The sequence below is a fragment of the Tiliqua scincoides genome, chromosome 1, assembly GCF_035046505.1.
Source record: "Tiliqua scincoides isolate rTilSci1 chromosome 1, rTilSci1.hap2, whole genome shotgun sequence".
Lineage (NCBI taxonomy): Eukaryota > Metazoa > Chordata > Lepidosauria > Squamata > Scincidae > Tiliqua > Tiliqua scincoides.
This window is the reverse complement of record NC_089821.1, coordinates 44,722,137-44,743,587: the sequence shown is the minus strand read 5'-3', so window position 1 is coordinate 44,743,587 and position 21,451 is coordinate 44,722,137. Positions and strand designations below refer to the sequence as shown.

General features: G+C 44.4%; 1 protein-coding gene across 2 annotated transcripts in view; it reads right to left on the bottom strand.

The window, feature by feature from the left end:
- Positions 1 to 20,994, bottom strand: part of SYT9 (synaptotagmin 9) — a 101,179-nt gene extending 80,185 nt beyond the window's left edge. For both annotated transcript variants that reach the window (XM_066632700.1, XM_066632691.1), the window contains exon 1: positions 20,847 to 20,994. In XM_066632700.1, the coding sequence (XP_066488797.1) occupies positions 20,847 to 20,994 (148 nt within the window). The remainder of the gene's footprint in view (positions 1 to 20,846) is intronic.
- Between the last annotated feature and the right edge of the window lie 457 nt (positions 20,995 to 21,451).

Below are 21,451 nucleotides of genomic sequence, written 5' to 3'. Positions count from 1 at the left end.
GTAGAGATAATAATACAAATTATTGTATTATAAAATTCAATTAAACAAAATAAAAAATAAAATAAAATGCAATTCAATATAAACGACTCACACAATAGGCCCCAAGTATAAGCAGTTTATAGACAGAAAAGGAAATCCTTACAAGGAGAAGTAATGAAAGGAAAACTCAAAATTGAGGGTCAGAAAAGTTTTTCCCAAACTTTATGGAGATTTGATATGAATTTGGGATGCCGATTCCAAAAATGGCATCCATTTTGCCCCATCGCATCTAGTTTTGGAGATATAGTATAGCCTCTTTAGTGAATGGTTCAAGCAGCTCCCTCACGAGGAAGCCATGGTGTAGGCTTCCTCATGAGTAAGTTACTTGAACCATTCACTAAAGAGGCTATGCTGTGTCTCCAAAACTAGATGAGATAGGGCAACACAGATGCCACTTTTGGAAACGGCACCCCAAATATACCCAGGAATTGGTGTAACGTTTAAGGCAGCAAAATGTGTGTTGGCCTGTGAAATCAGGAGGGTTATGGGGACCAAAGATCAGTTACATATTCATATTTGTTGAAACAGTTTGAAGCATTGCAGAGATTGTGGGGCAAGGGTGTCAGAACATCTATGGTTGCAAAGATGATGAAGTGGCCCTCAGGGAGAAAGGCAAAAAAGGTATGACAAGTGGGCTAGGCAGTAGTCTTATGGCCCAATCCTACCTTCTCCAGCCATCATTGGCACTGACTTCAGTAAAGCAGTCAGCACCTCTCATAAAAGGTGCTATGACAGTGTGCAAAGCTGAATCTGAACCCACTTCCCAGAACTGATTACATGGTACATGTCCATGCAGACCTGTGCCAGCTAATTAGCTAGGACTGTGGCAATGAACTTTTGACTTGCTCTGGAGCCCAGGGCCTCAATTAGCGTGCAATCCTTGATTAGATTTGGCTATGGAGTTGGTGAAGGAAAGTGGGAATAAGGGCACTTCCTTAGGATTACTTAGACATTAAGAGCTAAGAACTTTGTTTGCTCCAAGTCAGGAATCTTCCAAGATGGGGTTTTTGTTCATGGATTCAAATTTGTTGTGCAAGTAAGGTGCATCTGGTTGTAAAATTCTCCCAAAGTTTAAAAAAAAAAAAAAAGGCTTCTTCTAAGCAGCCAACCTGGGTGGGGATTGCTCTGATGAACCAAAGTGATGACCTTCTTTGGGATCTGTGGGACCTGGGACCTCTGGTGATCAATTCAACTCAGATGCCACAAGACTGATCTGGGTCATGAGCTCCTGGCATACGCTCAGCATCATATACATGCACAACTTGTAAAAAAAACATGTCAGGCAACAAATGTGCAAATTGCTTGTAAATTTTTATTTGCTTGTCCATGCAATAATGTGCCAAAAAGGATTCCTACAGTCTCATTTTACTGGCAGGATACGGAGGCAGAACTTCCTCAAAGTCACCCAAAGAACCAGTGTCCAGACAGACCTCCCAAATATGGATTCAAAATATTTTACACAAAACACCATAGGCCAGTCATTTTCAACCACTGTGCCGTGGCACACTGGTGTGCCATGAATGGTCCCCAGCTGTACCACGGGAGATTGAAGGAGGGTCATTTATTAATAGGACCATTGGGGATATGAACCCCCCACCAACAGCAAGGTGCGCCTTGTCAATTGTCCAAAAACTGATGGTGTGCCTTGACAATTTTAGTACCTTGTCAGTGTGCCATGAGACAAAAAAGATTGAAAATCACTGCCACAGGCTATAATGAGTATATTGCACAGCTCCACTGGAACACCTTTCAGATTGCTCTGTGCTATTGGGCAAACTGTGCTTTTCTGTGGGACAGCAGACATGCAAGCACTATAATACGTACATTATCCTTTTGTAAATTTAACCTGAGGTAACATCCCACAGAAGTGAGGTTCATGGAGTGGGACATATAGTGCTCAGCAATGACGCTTAGGCTTTCTAGATCCGGTTAGCTTAAGAGGGTGGAAACCATAAGAATCCCTGAATGGTGGCTCTCTTCTTCCTGCTGCACTTATGAAAGAAGAAGGGCTGTAAGAGAGATGAGACTTATTTATACTAGCCCCTTCCTTAAACCACCACTAGCCACTATGGCCCAAATGCTAACCAACTTTCCAGCACTGACACAGCTGTGCCAATTGGGCATGTGCTGCATCCTGCAGTTGGGTGGCAGACATGGAGGCCTCTTCAAGGTAAGGGAATGTTTGTTGCCTTACCTCGGTCCTGTATTGCCATTACCTTGATGCTGGAAAGTTGGTTAGGATTGCACCCTAAAGCTCTTCTTGGAATCTGTGTTAATTACAGCCATATTTCTTTTGTCCGCTGCATCTTTTTCTTAAATGCTCAAAGCACTGTCATATATATCATCCTTACAACAGTGGTTCTCGACCTTTTCCAGCTCCCCTGATCCTTGTGGCCATTGGCCACAGCTCCCCATTACATCACCTCACCTCAATTACCCCCCAAATGGGGATGAAGGTGTTATAATTATACACCAGAAACAAAAAAACAGCTGCCAGCACTCTGAGGCTGCAATCTTAACCACACTTACCTGAGAGTAAGCCCCACTGAACAAAATAGGACTTACTTCTGAGTAGATCTGGCTAGGATTGTGCCCTGAGTTTGTAGCAGCACACCTGGAGGGTTTTGGAAAGGGGGGGGGGAGTGATGAATTTGCTGGGGGAGGGGAAGACTTTGTTTTGTGTGTATCTGCTAATTGCAAACTGATGTGACAGTGAGACCCAGAGACCGTTTGGCTGCAATCCTAACCTCACTTTCCTGGGAGTAAGTCCCACTGAACACAAGAGAACTTACTTCTGAGTAGGCCTAGCTAGGATTGTGCCTTTTCTCTTACAATAGCAGCCAACATGGGAAGTATTCTCCTCCCTCTCCCCCTAGGAGACAGGAGGAAATAGGGGGATGGCTGAAAAGGAATGGGCATTTTTATTTTTTAATCAATTTTTGGAGACAAAGCTTGACTGATCAAGTGGCTTTTTTTCTTTTTTGAAGTGGGAGGAAAAAGAGAAAGGTGAAGATCCTTGGTTAAGCTGACACAGATCCCAAGCCTATGTAGGTCTACTCAGAAGTAAGTCCCATTTGAGTCAATGGGGCTTACTCCCAGGAAAGTGTGGATAGGATTGCAGCCACACAAAGTAAGATTACAACTCACCCCCAAAGTAGATGGGGGCATGCTCACATACAGACACCCCAACATGCAGATACCACCCCTGTTCCCCCCAGGTAAGATGGAGGAATGCAAGCTGTGGCATTTGGACACCCCTCCCAAGAGCAGGCTGGGCTCCCTCCTTCCCAAGTGGAGGAAAATGCTGCCTGTACTTACTGGTCAGGCTTTCCTTCCAGTTTGAAGCCTGCCAGGAGCGTGCTGTGTGCTGATGAGATGCAGCAGCTGCCCAGCCAGCCTTCAGCCTTCCACCACCTCCCCCCACCATGTTTCACATGCCCCACCCACCTCCTTCATAGCCACAGAAAAGCAGCAAGTAGGGAGGCAGCACGTGCAGCTGAGCTGAGCAGCTGTGGCCACCTTTCCCCCCAAGATGCCTCATGATACTCCTGGGAGCTCTGATGCACATACTGAATACCTCAGTCCTTACAACCCCAGAAGGTACCCCATTAGTGAAGGAGCAATATTGGCTTGCCTAAGCCCAACCCATAAGGCTGTGGTTTTCAAACTCCCAGAGAGTTTGAAAGCTGTAGTAAGTTCTTGCAGGGTTGGGGGGAGGAAGTGGGGAAAAGGCAGTGGCATGATCCCCAGGATCACGCAGCTCAGGAGGGCTGCAGGGACTTGGGTACACTTACCAGAGCCTCCTGCAGTCCCCTGGGGGTGTGGGGAGCCCTGCATGGCTGTCAGCAGGGCTCCCCAATGCTTCAAAAGTGAAAGTGGAGCAATCGGTTTAGCGGAGCACGATCATTCCACTTTCACTTGTGAAGCTTTGGGGAGCCCTGCAGACAGCCGCACAGGGCTCCCTGCACCCCTGGGAGGCTGCAGGAGGCTCTGCAAAGTGTACTGAAGCCCCTACAGCCCCCCTAAGCAGTGTGATCCTGGGATTGCACCACTGCCTCCTCCCTGCCTCCTGGCTGCCCCCGCCACTTAAGGGGAAACAGGCCAGGTCCCACAGGCTGGGCTGTTGCAATACCCCAGTCTGAAAAGCCCTGCCATAAGGAAATGGGAGAGCTTTGAGACGGATTAACTGAAAATAAGCAGTGACCCACAGAGGAGAGAAAAAGGCATAAACAACAAATAAACAGCACTTCTCACAAAGACTGACATGGCTTCTATAACGTCTCAGAAGAACCTCAGACTTCTTGCTTTCATACCCATTGGATACATTAACATCTGCTATTATATAAAATAGCAATTAAAAATGTCCAAACCTGCTTGCAGGAAGCCTGTAGCCCCTATTAACAGGCATCTTTAAACTTGCATCTTCAATGTTACTTAGCAAGTAGCTGAAAAATACTGAAAACCTGCAGCTGAAAAATACTTTTTTCCAACACTTAAAACATGATAAACTGACACTAATAAGGTTAAGAGCCTGTCCCTTTACAGTTAACATTCATTAAAGCTACTTAGACAACTACATCTTTATTTAGGGAAGTTACATGTTTTGTATGATGTTTTGTTAAACGCCTCAAAACGTTTCCTTCTTCACTTGTCTGTAGAGAAAGAATCATGTTTTAGGATTTGCTTTAAAATGCATTCATCTCTGCATTCTAATCTTCCCATGCCTGTAAAAGGTGTATTATTAATCAGAGCTCAGGAAAGGATCCAGATTTAATGATAGTTTTAAATAACTGTGAAACGTATTTGACAGTATTTCCAATGTAGTGTTATAACATGAAATTGTATTAAGGATTATTGTTTACAGTGCACGAGTACAGCTATTCAGGAGCAGTATCTGAAATCTTAAACGTTAATTCCTATGGGGCTCTAACTGACTTCTGATACCTTACTCATGTACTTTTCTCTTCAACACACAAAATCACCTGGAGGGGTCTGTGTGTGGGTGTGCATGCATGAGAGATGTTTAACATCTCCTTAACTTAACTGCTTTATCAATACAAAGTGCATACTTGTATGTATTGGCAACCTTCAGTCTCGAAAGACTATGGTATCGCGCTCTGAAAGGTGGTTCTGGCACAGCGTCTAGTGTGGCTGAAAAGGCCAATCCGGGAGTGACAATCCCTTCCACACCGGGAGCAAGTGCAGTCTGTCCCTGGTCTGTCTCCCTGGCTATGGGCCTTCCTTCTTTGCCTCTTAGCCTCAGACTGTTGGCAAAGTGTCTCTTCAAACTGGGAAAGGCCATGCTGCACAGCCTGCCTCCAAGCGGGCCGCTCAGAGGCCAGGGTTTCCCACTTGTTGAGGTCCATCCCTAAGGCCTTCAGATCCCTCTTGCAGATGTCCTTGTATCGCAGCTGTGGTCTACCTGTAGGGCGCTTTCCTTGCACGAGTTCTCCATAGAGGAGATCCTTTGGGATCCGGCCATCATCCATTCTCACGACATGACCAAGCCAACGCAGGCGTCTCTGTTTCAGCAGTGAATACATGCTAGGGATTCCAGCACGTTCCAGGACTGTGTTGTTTGGAACTTTGTCCTGCCAGGTGATGCCGAGGATGCGTCGGAGGCAGCGCATGTGGAAAGCGCTCAGTTTCCTCTCCTGTTGTGGGCGAAGAGTCCATGACTCGCTGCAGTACAGAAGTGTACTCAGGACGCAAGCTCTGTAGACCTGGATCTTGGTATGTTCCGTCAGCTTCTTGTTGGACCAGACTCTCTTTGTGAGTCTGGAAAACGTGGTAGCTGCTTTACCGATGCGCCTGTTTAGCTCGGCATCGAGAGAATGAGTGTCGGAGATCGTTGAGCCAAGGTACACAAAGTCATGGACAACCTCCAGTTCATGCTCAGAGATTGTAATGCAGGGAGGTGAGTCCACATCCTGAACCATGACCTGTGTTTTCTTCAGGCTGATTGTCAGCCTGAAGTGCATACTGCAGTTATTGTTTTGCTAATGCCCACACAAGGGTACACATTTGACCCCTGTTGCATATATGCAACGTTGGACAGAAATAGCTTAAAGAAACTTGTCAAAGAGGGTCAATTAGACCCCACCAATGCTGCAGATGTGTACTGTTTCATTCACTATAATTCACCTTGCTTGGGGGTCTAATTGCTGGAATCCCTAAATTAATAATACAAAAGGGAATGGAGCGAAACAGTACAGAACAGCACCTTTATTAAGAGACACTATACAAGTTTTTTAGCCATTTGGGGTCAGTAATTATTACCCCCAAAGCATAGGACAAATAATCTGATGTGTGTATTTTAGACCTACTAGCTCATCTAAAAGTATTGTCAGAGTGCTCAAGTTGCTGCCACTTGTTACTTCAGGGGATAATTTGCAATTGCGCATGGTGTGAATAAAATGCTACCAAATCAGAATGGTTGCATCATTCAGTCAGAGACAATTTTGCACCTTAATGGGTGATGCAAAATGCTGGTAAATGTGTCCTAGAATTAGTCACATCAGAGCTGACTTGCTACAAACTGTACTGAGGGGGGGGGGAGAAGTGATGGCACCTATAATCCCCAGTTACTCTATCCTGACTTTATAAATGTTTTTCCCCTTTGGCTGAAATTTCTCATGCTTAAATTAATCTTTAAAACTTCAAGCCGTTATGAAAATGTTTGACCAAAATCAGTTGAATCACTTTTGAGTTATCCAAGCATAAAGTATGATATATGTGCCTTCTTTAAAAATTAAGCTGCCTTTCAAAAGAAGAGACTCTTTCTTTTATTTAACTTCTTACTTGCTGGGGATTTAGTCCCAGTTAAGGAAATACACAGTATTCCAGGAAGGCATATGATACTGAAGTAGGGCTACACTAAATATTTACATTTGAATAATTTCAGGGCAGATTTGCACTTTTGAACATGGGAGTAAAATAGTTCCTTTAAAAATCCATTTTGTTAAAAACCATGGAACAATTTACAGCCGTCCTTACAACTGCATGGCTGCTGCTGTATCATTTAACGGCTCTGATCTGTACTTCCAAGAGGGATTCCAGCCAATGTGGGACCACAGAAGGAGTGTGATGAGATCACTGTAGGCAAATGACTAAGAAAACAATGCTCCTGGACTGGTCATGTCAGTGATCCTCAACAGCTCTCTGTGCAGGCAAATCTCTTGTACGTTGAGGAGAGGCAAGGGAGATCATGTTGGAAATTACCTCCCTTGACGTGGCAGTTTGCAAGTGCTTTGCCACTGTAAAGAGGCATTCCTCAGCTGAAAATGCAATACAGTCACCCCTCCTGCCCCAGCCAACAGATGCATGCAATGACTTGAACATAGAATGGCAATTTTGAGGATATGGACACAATATTTTGAGGCATCCTACCTGCCATTCACTTGATTGTACCTCTGAGGAGAGGTATGGCGGGAGACAAATGCTGAGAAAGACTAGCTCAATTTTTGGGCAGCACTCTCATCTCCTTTTGAAATTCAACATGTAAACGGAAGGAAGTATGTCTGTTTGACTGCTTGCTAGTTGGACATAACACATGGCCATTATGTCATCATAAGGTTCAGCAACAGTGTGCCTCTGCAAACCAGCTGCAGGGAGTAATGGTGGGAGAGGAGCATGCCTTTTTCTCCTGCTGTGGACCTTCCAGAGGCAAGTTGGTGAGCCATTGTAAGAAACAGAATGTTGGACTAGACGTGCCTTTGGACTGATCCAGCAGAGCTTTCTTATTTTTTTGTCAGGTAAATGGGAGGAGGGATGGGGCGGCATTTGGCACTTTGCTTCAGGTGCCAAAATGTTTTGGCTCGCTACTTTATGTCTCCTTGAAACGGTAAGCCCTTTCCATATGGGCAAAGTCTTTACAAAATGGGTACCTTCGTTTTTATTCAGCCCTTCAGCTAAATTATCTAAAAACTTGTCCTTATTTGCAAACCTCACAAAATCATAGCAGCAGAATGAAACAATCTGGGATTCACCTAGTCTGATCACTTCATTCAAGAACAAGATCTCTCACACATTCATATACTGTACATGAACATCATCACATTAGTAGCTGGCAACCATCAGTCTCAAAGACTATGGTATCGCGCTCTGAATAGTGGTTCTGGAACAGCGTCTAGTGTGGCTGAAAAGGCCAATTCGGGAGTGACAATCCCTTCCACACTGGGAGCAAGTGCAGTCTGTCCCTGGCCTGTCTCCCTGGTTATGGGCCTTCCTTCTTTGCCTCTTAGCCTCAGACTGTTGGCCAAGTGTCTCTTCAAACTGGGAAAGGCCATGCTGCACACCCTGCCTCCAAGTGGGCCACTCAGAGACCAGGGTTTCCCACCTGTTGAGGTCCACTCCTAAGGCTTTCAGATCCCTCTTGCAGATGTCCTTGTATTGCAGCTGTGGCCTACCTGTAGGGCGCTTTCCTTGCACGAGTTCGCCATACAGGAGATCCTTTGGGATCCGGCCATCATCCATTCTTACAACATGACCGAGCCAACACAGGCGTCTCTGTTTCAGCAGTGTGTACATGCTAGGGATTCCAGCTCATTCCAGGACTGTGTTGTTTGGAACTTTGTCCTGCCAGGTGATGCCAAGGATACGTCAGAGGCAGCACATGTGGAAAGCGTTGAGTTTCCTCTCCTGTTGTGAGCGAAAAGTCCATAACTCTCTGCAGTACAGAAGTGTACTCAGGACGCAAGCTCTGTAGACCTGGATCTTGGTATGTTCCATCAGCTTCTTGTTGGACCAGACTCTCTTTGTGAGTCTGGAAAACGTGGTAGCTGCTTTACCGATGCGTTTGTTTAGCTCGGTATCGAGAGAAAGAGTGTTGGAGATCGTTGAGCCAAGGTACACAAAGTCATGGACAACCTCCAGTTCATGCGCAGAGATTGTGATGCAGGGAGGTGAGTCCACATCCTGAACCATGACCTGTGTTTTCTTCAGGCTGATCGTCAGTCCAAAATCTTGGCAGGCCTTGCTAAAACGATCCATGAGCTGCTGGAGATCTTTGGCAGAGTGGGTAGTGACAGCTGCATCGTCGGCAAAGAGGAAGTCACGCAGACTTCCTGCATGGAACATCATCACGTGGAACATCATCCACATCCTGTGTGGAACATCATCACAATAACCCCTTAAATATTCATCAAAATGTACTGTACTCACAGAATAAGGAATCCAGGGTTACCACCGCCTCCAAAATCATCCAACCATCAGTCTCCCACAGAATAACCTATGAAACCCAGACTACAATATGCAGCACTACAGTGTTACCAAACAGCCCTTATTTGAATGGCTTTACCATGAAATTACCATGAAATTTACCATGTACCCCTTCTCCCTGATCATGACCCAGTCATGCAAAGGAGGCAGCCATGCCCATCCCAGTCATGCAAAGGAAAAAACGAATATTTTTGAAATCCAAAGTGGGCAGTTTTGTGCTACGCAGTGTTTCCACCGCAAGAAACAGCTTCAGAAAAAAACAAGTCAGGAGCAGAAGCAAACAAGGCATCCCATACAAGAGTTGGCTGTACTATCAAAAAAATAACTGAGGTACAGTACACAATTCACCGGGCTGAAACACTTTACCCTAGTCACATCCAACCTTCAGAGAGATGCACCACCTCCAGTTAGACCTGGGGGAAAAGTTATTCCCTATGACAAATACACTGACTGATGTCATCTAAGCAAAACACATCCACTCCCTACCCTCAAAGGAAAATTGTCTTGTTCCTTGGAAGGACAGAAAGCATAACTAAGTATCAAGTGTACATACATGTACACAGAACTGAATTGTCATATGCACACATATGAACCTGTAGCAGGCAAGAGAACATGTCAGATAAATTTCATTCAGAGTGTTTGTGCTTTTATTTTTCCTGTTGATAATTTATGCATTCAGACTAGCTTTTTCTCCTACATGCAGAAACAGAAGTAAAGTTGAGAACAAACACATAAAACTAAATGTTAACTATGAGATGCTATTTGATTCTCTTGGCATATCATCTGTATCAATATCAATAATATCAACTTATACCGCAATTTGTCAGAAGCTGTTTTTAATATAAATAAGTAGCAGCAACAGCAGCTCATGGGTTTATTTCCTGGGCTTCAAAATGTACAGCCCATCATGGCAATAAAGACCAGAAAGCTCCACATAATATCTGTAGTGTCATTCTTCTACTCAGAGTGGCATTAATGAAATTCTCCATGATTAATGGTCTGGCCTTTCTATTTATCATCTTTATCTGCATAAGTATTTCCTGATCTCTCTTTTCATCTATTTTGGAGCTTCACAACAGTTTCCTATGGCCTTTATGAATTTTTTATGATAGGTTCCTAGGGTCATATCCTTAACTTGCTTATCAGGGAAAGGTTCCACTTATCTTTTTGAATGAAAAACATGGTGTATAGCTACTTCCAAAACATATTTTTGTTTTGGCAATTTTTTGGCAATTCGGAGTGACATATTAGTGACATGCGCACTCACAACTGCCATTCTTATATATATTCTATGATACATGGTGGGACGTATAAACGGCAACAATTGTACTACACTGCCATGGCTGAACTCTGAAAAGTTATAGTCTACACCGGTGATTTTCAGCCTTTTTTGTCTCATGGCACACTGACACGGTACTAAAATTGTCAAGGTTTTTTGACAATTTTTTAAACAAAAAATCAGGGTTTTTTTTACAATTGACAAGGCACGCCATGCTGTTGGTGGGAGCTCACATCCCAACAGTCCTACTAATAAATGATCCTCCCCCAAACTCCTGCAGCACACCTGAAGATCATTCGTGGCACACCAGTGTGCCACGGCAGAGTGGTTGAAAATGGATGGTCTACACCAGGGGTGCCCAAACTCCAGCCCTGGGGCCACTTGCAGCCCTCGAGGCCTCTCAATGCAGCCCTCAGGGAACCCCCAGTCTCCAATGAGCCTCTGGCCCTCCAGAGATTTGCTGGAGCCCGCACTGGCCCGATGCAACTGCTCTCAACGTGAGGGCGACTGTTTGACCTCTTGCGTGAGCTATGGGATGAGGGCTCCCTCCACTGTTTGTTTTTTCATGTCTGTGATGCAGTAGCGGAGGCAAAGAAAAGGCCAGCCTGAGCTATTGCAAGACCTTCATTCATTCATATAAGTTCATCTTTAATATATTCACTTATGTAAACTTATGTAAATTTATTCAAATTTTAAATGTAAATTAATTCTTTTTATACCCAGCCCCCCCGACATAGTGTCAGAGAGCTGATGTGGCCCTCTTGCCAAAAACTCTGGACAACCCTGGTCTACACAGATGGAGAACTCTACCTAAGACCACCAGCTAAACTGGAATTTGAACCCAGTCTTTCCATGTCCAAGACTTATGGGCCACTCTGCTTCTCTAACATTAAAAACAAACAAAAGCCCCTTTGATTAAAACGGATAATAGGAAAAGCCAGTTATATTGCATCTAGACTGCTATCATATTTCAAACAGTGGTTGGTCCCAGATTTACAGATAATTGACCAGTTTTAAAAATGAAGCCATATTGGAGTGTTTGGCTTATTCAACCCCTATTTCCAGCTCTCCAGAGAACAAGGACTCTGTGAGCACCAGGAGGCATTTCCTAAACACCTATTATTTTGAATGCTACAATGATCCTTCTGCATCATTGAAATGAGTTCTAATACCCAAAGCGGGCTTTTTTTGTGTTTGCTTTAAAACAGCAGTTACAGGGAGTCTCTCCAAATGTAACTAAGAACTAAATTAAAAACAAACAAAAAACATGTTCCCCCCTCCCCCGGCAGTTCCCAATATCAAATTTAATTTTAGATCACATAGATTAAGAAAAGGAGAGCAAGAAATGCCATGTAAAAGATCAAGGAAGGAATATAAGAAACAACAGGGAGGTAAAGAGGGAGTTTCTCCATTGTCACTGGCAAGGAGAAATACTGTCATCAATCTAAGTGTAGAACTGCCTCCTTTCCAGTGCACAAATGCTCAAAGCCAGTGTTAAGAACATAAGAACAGCCCCACTGGATCAGGCCATAGGCCCATCTAGTCCAGCTTCCTGTATCTCACAGCGGCCCACCAAATGCCCCAGGGAGCACACCACATAACAAGAGACCTGCATCCTGGTGCCCTCCCTTGCATCTGGCATTCTGACATAACCCATTTCTAAAATCAGGAGGTTGTACAGACACATAATGGCTTGTAACTGGTAAGGGATTTTTCCTCCAGAAACTTGTCCAATTTCCTTTTAAAGGCATTCAGGCCAGACGCCATAACCACATCCTGTGACAAGGAGTTCCACAGACCAACCACACGCTGAGTAAAGAAATATTTTCTTTTGTCTGTTCTAACTCTCCCAACCCTCAATTTTAGTGGATGCCCCCTGGTTCTGGTGTTATGTGAGAGTGTAAAGAGCATCTCTCTATCCACTCTGTCCTTCCCGTGCATAATTTTGTATGTCTCAATCATGTCCCCCCTCAGGCGCCTCTTTTCTAGGCTGAAGAGGCCCAAACACCATAGCCTTTCCTCATAAGGAAGGTGCCCCAGCCCAGAAATCATCTTAGTCGCTCTCTTTTGCACCTTTTCCATTTCTACTATGTCTTTTTTGAGATGCGGCGACCAGAACTGGACACAATACTCCAGGTGTGGCCTCACCATCGATTTGTACAACGGCAGTATAATATTAGCAGTTTTGTTCTCAATACTTTTTCTAATGATCCCAAGCATAGAATTGGCCTTCTTCACTGCCGCCGCACATTGGGTCAACACTTTCATCAACCTGTCCACCACCACCCCAAGATCTCTCTCCTGATCTGTCACAGACGGTTCAGAACCCATTAGCCTATATGTGAAGTTTTGATTTTTTGCCCCAATGTGCATGACCTTACACTTACTGACATTGAAGCGCATCTGCCATTTTGCTGCCCATTCTGCCAGTCTGGAGAGATCCTTCTGGAGCTCCTCACAATCACTTCTGGTCTTCACCACTCGGAAAAGTTTGGTGGTGTCGTCTGCAAACTTTGCCTCCTCACTGCTCAACCCTGTCTCCAGGTCATTTATGAAGAGGTTGAAGAGCACCGGTCCCAGGACAGATCCTTGGGGTACACCGCTTTTCACTTCTCTCCATTGTGAAAATTGCCCATTGACACCCACACTCTGTTTCCTGGTCTTCAACCAGTTCTCAATCCATGAGAGGACATGTCCTCTAATTCCCTGACTGTGGAGTTTTTTCAGTAGCCTTTGGTGAGGGACCAAAGTGTTCTTCAACCTTTGGGTCAGGACCCCAATGGTGTTGTGAAGCCTCCATTGTGGGGCCATGGCAACTTAAGGGTATGAAAAAGGTTGAAGACCACTGGACTAGAGCACAACCAGGTAAAAGGGAAGGCCAGTGGTGACCCTGAGTGATGTCATGCCCAGGGCTATGACCACAGAGTGCGCCCACCCCAGACCGGTGCCCCCTCCCCTAGCTTATCAGGGTACTCTGGAGCCTTGCATGGCATTCCGGAGTGCTGGGAAAGCCTTCTGAGCCTCCAACAGGCCCTTAAGCAGTACTTCTGGAAAACCAGAAGTATTGTTTAAAGGGCCCTCCAGAGGCTCAGATGGCTTTCCAAGCGCACCAGGATGACATGGGATGCCTTGCCTGGTACTATGTGGGGCCCCTGTCTCTAACACCAGGGACGCCACTGGGGAAGGAATCTAGCATACCCCTTAAAGTACAAAGCAGATTATGTCCCAATCCTGCTCAGATTCTTAGCAACTGTGCTAAAATGGCTTCTGCTAGTGCTAGGCTTCTTGGGAAAAATTTTTGTTCTCTCTAATATTTTGTTACAGTGCAGTGCTGGGATGGTGCAACAGGAGCTGGAAGTTGGCACCGACTGAGGTGGGCTGATAGGGTCCTGGAAAGGGGCAGGATCGGCAGTGGGGTCCCCAGTCTCATAATTTGTTTGGGTTGTGACATGAAAAAGGTTGAAGACCACTGCTCAACCCAGACAGTGGTTGGAATAGGAATGAAATATTGCTTCCCCTAGATATTGGAGTCAATCCATAATAGAGGGGCGTTGTTTGCTGCTAAGGCCAAAAGCCACACTCTGTAATGTGGCTATCAAAGAACATCTATACTTAGCTATGCACTCTCTCCAACTTTAAGAAAAAGGTAGATTATCATGATAGACAGAACTGCTTCTCCATTCTTTTCCAATTTGCTCATTGTGGTCATGTATTTATAGAACATTACTGAACTGGGTTGATTGCTTGTATGAAAGCCATCTCACACGATGAGATCCCTGGCTTTAACTATTAATTCCAGCAAATGTTCACTATTTGCAGTATGTAAAAGGATAAACTAATGTTTGCTTTCCATTTATTTTATTTTTCTAAACCATTTGCCATCTTGTAGGAACCTTCCCCATAATAACACATTCACTAATACAAACATTTTACACAAATTAAGCTATAATATGAACAATGTCAGTGTCAAGTTAGCCATACTAATTAGGAATAATTTTTTTTCTTTGTTGGTTCCATGCTGTTACCACCATCCTTCTAGACCTCAAAAACTTGAAGAGACATTCTTCAGAGCCCATTAACTGCCTTCCACTAATAACTCAATGAGACTGCTTGTCTGAATAAATCAAGCTGTCTTTGGCCTGTCTCCTATTGATGGGTTTCTGCAAAGCCACACAGAGCACTACCTTTCTTTTTTGTAAACTCAATATAGAGTTTTTCAGCTAGGATAAGACATTTGACTTCATCACCAGAAAAGCAACCAGCAAGAGAATATCTTTTAACCTGGATTCCTCATAGGATGATATTTCAGCCACAGAAAAGTGAGTTAAGAGTGCAGTCTTCATGCAGACAATTGCTTCATGCAGAGCAGCAAATATAAAACAATAAGAAATAATAGAATTCACTGAAAAAGAGAAATGTATTCCATTATTAAGGAAAGTGTTATGTTATGACCCACTCAACTGCACCGCAGTTATATGTTATCTTATTAAGCCTCAATACTGACAGCAAAACTGGGTGTGGAGCATGCTTTGTGCATGGATCCCTTGCTGGCTCCTGCTCTGTGCAAACACCTAATGATGGCAAACACCTAATGATGAACACTTTTCAATACTGGCTTGCAAGCAGGGAACACAGCTTCTAACACATCTGTCCACAAAAAACAGATGCAAAATTACAACTGAAGATTGTCAGTCCACTATTATTTTGCCCTATTAGTGGCAAAATGTGGACTGAGTTGCACCTTCACATCTACTTCCAGGTGCAGATTGGATTACACCTCTCCATCTGTTATGGAGGGTCATGGAGAACAGTTATTGCACTTCATGTTACCGGACAAGCACATTATCTTGTTTATTATTTATAAACTTGGTATTGCATCTTATCGTTCCAATGGGACACTTGTTGCAGGTAACTATATGCCCCATCCCACCTACCCCTCAAAACGATAAGAATTTGGACGAAAATAAAAATAAAAGAGCAATATAGATGAAGTGTTTTCAAATACTATAGCCAGAATATACCATTTTAGCAGCAGATGGAAAACAGCTTATGCAATGTTTCTCAAACTGTGGGTTGGAACCCACTAGGTGGGTCATGAGCCAATTTCAAGTGGATCATGTAGCACCTAGCTCAGCCACTATTGAAAATACAAAACTGAAAATACAGGGTACAGAGCTGCTGGGCGTTTACCCTGAATAGGTGGGAAGATGGGATGCTGGAAAGGGGGCAGGGCTGAGTGGTTGGAGGAGGATCGAAGTCTGCATTCTGCTTTGACTTTCAAACTGGAATGTTTGAATTCTGAGCTATGCAAAATAACAGTACAAGTGCGCTGTGTAATGTGAACTTTGGCTGATCGCAGCTTAGGTTTGAGCCTAAATTGATGATGTCACTTCCAGGTTAATGATATCACTTCCAGTGGTTTCCAACAGACTATCATTCTAAAAAGTGGGTCCCAGTGCTAAAAAGTTTGAAAAGTACTGGCTTATGGAAAGAAAAAGCTCAAGATTATACCAGTGCTGGAGTAGGCATCATTGTGCATGCCAGAGACAGCGATGCTATATAGATGCATAAAGGCACACTGCTCTGTTAACTACCAGAGTTAACCAATATGCTAGACAGGAAGGGGAGTAAAGGTCAGAGGCATCGAGAACTTTAGAACCCTCTACACTAGCCTTTTCCTGAATATCATTTTTGTAAAAGTGATTTCTTAAAAAAAAAAATCCCAAAAGCTTTCATAAAATCAGTGGCTTTCACACTCATTTTTCACAACGCATTTTGCAACTGAACTGAAACCATACCAACATCCTCAGTAGGACCTTAATAAGACTATATTTGAACAAGAACTTTGAGGATTGTAGACAAAGGTATGAGGGTATGACAAAGACAGAATGGAACAATCACTTTATAAATTCCTTTTGACAGTCATCCATCAGTCGCACCAAGTATAATTTAGCGCTGCAGTTTAACTTGTGAAATTCATGTTTAAATCTTTTATAACTGTCAACTTATTTTTAGCTTTACATGTAAAAGTTCTCACTTTAAATGCTTGAAATCTTTTAAAATGAACATTAACATGTATGAAAATCTGTGTAAGTCTAACTATAATGTATTTGTGTCCTTATGAAACCGACACGGGAAATTGCTCCTGAAAGTAGGTCTGTAAATAGTCATTTACTCGGTTGCTAGTGGCAAGTAAGATTTGTCTCCAGAAAACCAGATGAAGACACTTCTTTAAAAGGGGAGAAAAGAAAGGGTCCATAACTCAGTAGCAGAGAACATGCTTTGAAGGCATAAGGTCCCAGGTTCAAAGCTCACAATTTCCATTCAGGTAGCAGTTGAAGACTTCAGCCTGAGACTCTAGAGAACTGCTTTCTCTATTGTCAGAGTAAACAATGCTAAATGGACCAATGGTTTGCCACAATGTAAGACAGATTCATATGTGCAAAATTGATTCTTTCTAGGCTGTTAATCTGCCACAAATGACTGACAGGCTTTATGTGTGGATAGGTGAATAGGTTTTATGGGTTAGTAATTGTTATCCATGCAGGAGTAGAGCTGGTGTTGAAAGAGAATGGCTGTTAAGACACATGAACACAGTTTGTACTTCTAAATCAATTAAGCTAATTTACTGAGAAAGTTTACAAGGATTCTATGTTCAGTGTACCTGGTGAGTCGTCCTGCAATTTTCCTTACAAGCCAAGGGCCCTTTGGAGTATTTCTTGGTACTCATAGTATCTTCAAAGGATGGAGCTAGTACAATCCCCAATAATCTAGGCCAGGGGTGCTCAAACTTTCAACTTTAGGGATGCTGGACCTTTAACAAGTGTATAGAAGAGAGAATTTCAGCAGGTGCAACTTGTCATCCCACAGATGACAAGCTGCACCTGCTGAAATTCTCTCTACTATACACTTGTTAAAGGTCCAGCATCCCTAAAGTTGAAAGTTTGAGCACCCCTGATCTAGGCAGTCCTTCTATCAAAGATAGTGTTTACATAATTCCATAATAATCCACAAACTGGATTGTATTCAACAAGAAATTTGTATAGTTATTTGATTCAATCAAATGTGGGTGTCCATGGGATGCTATCTTCACATTCGATTAGATGTTGTGGTATGCATTCAGAGGATGTCTAAGAACTCCCATTCTGGCAATCTATCAGCCCAATCCTAACCAAATTTCCAGCACTGATGCAGTTGCAACGCAGACCCAAATGTTCCCTTACCTTGAGGAGGCCTCCAAGTCTGCCCTCTAACACAGAATGTAGCATCTACCCCATTGGCACAGCTGCAGCGATGCTGGAAAGTTACTTAGGACTGGGCTGTGTGTGTGGTTTTTTAAACAGTCATGTATCAGTATTACTCAGAGTACACAGCTCATGATGCTACTAAAGTTGGTAGCACACGAAGAGATGAGTACAGAACTCTTGTAATTCTGGAATAAATAGTATGTTTTGCTCATGGACTCCTTTGAGGCCAAAGTCCTTTGCAGACTTTTAGCTGACCTCAGAACATGCAAGTTCCATATGCAAAAAAATAAAGATGTCTGAAGATATGGCAAAGGTAACATGTATCGCCCAAACAGCATAACTTGTGGCCTTATTTGCAAGGCTAAAAGGTGGCCAGTTTTCTATTCTTGCTTTCTTCCAGTTTCCTTAGTTTTCTTCCAGGTTAATTATTTGACATGCAAATTATATTCACAGTCAATTGCAATGACTGATTTGTACCGAGCAACAGCCACTGAACATCAGGTGAACATCACTGAACAATGGGCACAGTCCACCACATATGAACTCATAATGACTTGGGTTCAACACTTCTGCTTATATGCAGAAAATAAATAGAGTCCTAGGTATGACTACTCAGAAGTAAGTTCCACAGAGTTCAGTGGGACTTATTCCCAAGTAAATGTGTTAAGAATTTGGCTCCAGGGCAACAATCCTATACATACTTTCCTAGAAGTATACCCCAATTGGCCTTACCTCTCAGGAAATTTGCCTCAGATTGCACTGTAAAATGTGTTTGTTGCAAAATATGTTTCTTTGGAAGTAAATCTCAATGAGTTCAATGGTACATCTTTTCTAGGAAGTATTCTTAAAGATATTCAAGTTGAACAGACTATCAACATGGCTTCAAGAAGAACGTAAATACAAAATGCACTGCTTGAGAGTTTCCAACTTAATGGTTTAATGCTAGAGAACCAAGCCAGAAGCCCAGGCCTGGACAAAGAAAAAGCAGGTATAATGTGGCACAGAAAAGCTTTGTGTGTCTTGTATTGTACTGGCTCCACAACTCATGCTAACCTTCCAAACACCCAATGCAACTGGGTGGGCAGCAGTATGGGATGACTTGTGTATACTTTGAGATGTCGGAGGTTAAATGTACAACCACACACACACAACCTCAGATGCACCTTAGGTCCCCAGTTACTCATCTGGGAACTATTCCCTCGAGCTAATTCAAATCTGTAAATATATCAGGGGGAACCCTGAATGGCTGAATCCTATTCAGGACCCTGGAGGTAAACAAAGATCTATGTTTTAATATCTTTGTAGATAGCAGAATGGTAACAACACAGTTTCCTAACTGAGGTTCTTCTTTAAGGAAGAAGCATTTACATCAGAAAATTATCAAAAAGATAAGAAACCAAAGATGCTAGACTGAAGACATAATCCAATGTAAATCCCATAATCACTCCCAAAGGCTGGTATGCTCAGTTGCTCTGATAGAGAAGCACAGGCAGGAAACTCATCATGCTTGTCAATGTATTAAAAACACCACAACAGGATTGTACTTAAAGAAAACAATAACTCAGAAGCCATCTGCTGCAAAATTCAACCTCCCTTCCCTCAATTTTATGCACATTTACTTGGCCGCAAGTCTCCATATCAGTGGGATTTCCTTCCAAATTATATGCTCAGGATCACACAGGCCAAGAATAATCTCAAGCAGGAAAAGATACTTTTATCAGTATAATAATTCAGCATGCACATGTTGCTTGAATCCCCTGATGTTTGCCAGATCAACGTACCAAAGTTAGGTTTTAGCTAAACTCAGGAAGCAAATAACTTTTCAAAGTCTAAGTACTGTCCATTCAAAGGAAAAGGGATACTAACAAATTGAACTGCATTGCCTACATTGTTCTTGCTCAGGCAGTTTCCCAACCCAATCCTGTTTTCTTGAAGAAACACATTTTAAAGAAAACAAGATTTGCTGCCCTGTGATTTTCACAATCAGTTCAGTCCTAACTGAATCCGAGGAATAGGGTTTGCAGTCTAACAGTACAAGCCTATGCATGTTTCCTCAGAAGGAAGTCCCATTCTGTTCAATGACTCCCAGGAAAGTGTGCATAGGATTGCAGCCTAACACTATTAACAAAACTGGTTAGAATCTTGTTAGGAAATATAAAGCAGCTACTTAACACTTTGACTGCAATCAATCTGCTTGATAGTCAGGCTATGTAAGACCAGGACAGAGGCCGTTGTCCAGGAGTTCCCTAAGCTCTCTGTTACTTTCATAAAGAGGGAAGTTCAAATGTGATCTCTTAAGAAAGAACAAATAAACCATCCTGATCTCACAGTGTAGCTCAGCCTGCAATACGATTATGGGAGACATGTTTATTCAGTTCACTCTGAATACACAGTATATTTTAGATCCTGCCTGCTTTCCCATTGCTACTGTTAAGACCTCTTAACCTTGGAAGCCTTAACAGTAGCAATGGGAAAGCAGGCAGGATCTAAAACCAGAGACCTTACATCGGCCTACAGCTGCAAACCCATGTGTGCTTACATGGGAGTAACCCCCCCCCCCGAGTTGCTCTGAGATCCCAATCCTATCCACACTTTCCTGGGAGTAAGCCCCATTGACTCTAATGGGACATACTTCTGAGCAGTCATGCACAGGCTTGGGCTGTGAGTAAACAGGCTGCAGGGCTCTGTCCTACACTCAAAACTTGGACGTGAGTTCTGTTCAAATCAAGCATCCACTGACAGTCAGTCGTCCAAGGCAGGCACAGCTGGAAGCGGGTCCCGTCAAAAGACCAAGAGGAGTGATGCCCAAAGTGGAGGGGGTGGTGGTGGGTCGTTGCCACGCTTCCTGGCTGCACTGACAGCAACTCCAGCATCACTCAGCGCTGGTGCAACGCTGGAAATCGGCGAGGGGCGAAGATCTGGCCCCCCAGCACAGAGAGAGGCAGGGCTCCGGTGATGCTAGGGACCTCTCCAAAGGGTCCAGCCAGGGAGAAGCGCCTGCTTGTTTCTGCCGTGGGAATGGCCTCCCCGCGCATCCTGCCCCCCCCCCGCCCGGCGCTTACCGGAGTCTGTGGCGCGGGGTCTGGCGCTGTCCCGCAGGTAGTAGTTGAACTCCAGGCAGCGCTCGTGCTCGACCGCCCCGACGGAGCAGAGCTCGGCCAGCAGCTGCAGCGCTTTCTGGCAAATCTCGTCCTCCCTGCCGCCAGGCATCGCCCCCCAGCATCCTTGTGAGTGGAGAGGTCCTCACCCGCGCCTCCCAAGCCGCCGGGGAGCCGCCCGCATGCTGGCGAGAGGCGGCGGCGGCGGCAACGCGGCTCCTCCTCGCCACTCCCTCCCCGGCAGGGCTCGGCAGCGTGCAGGAGCCGGCGAAGGAGAGCGCCGCCCGCCCAGGGGAGGAAGACGCGGCCCCACCAGTTGCGCGCCAAGCTCGGCGCCTAGGCAGCCACGCCGAACAGTGCGCTCTAGCGGCGGCAGCAGCGCGCGCTGGAGAAGCCGCGCGCCCACGGGGGGAGGGGGGCGAAGAGGCGCCTGCTTTGCTTCAGGGCGGCGCACTCGGCTCTTCCCAGGGTCATCCCTCCCCCCCCCCGCCTGCCTGCCCCCTCCAGGCTTTCCCAGTCAGATTCCCTCTTCCCCCGCAGCCACACTCGTCTCCAAGGCACACAGAAAG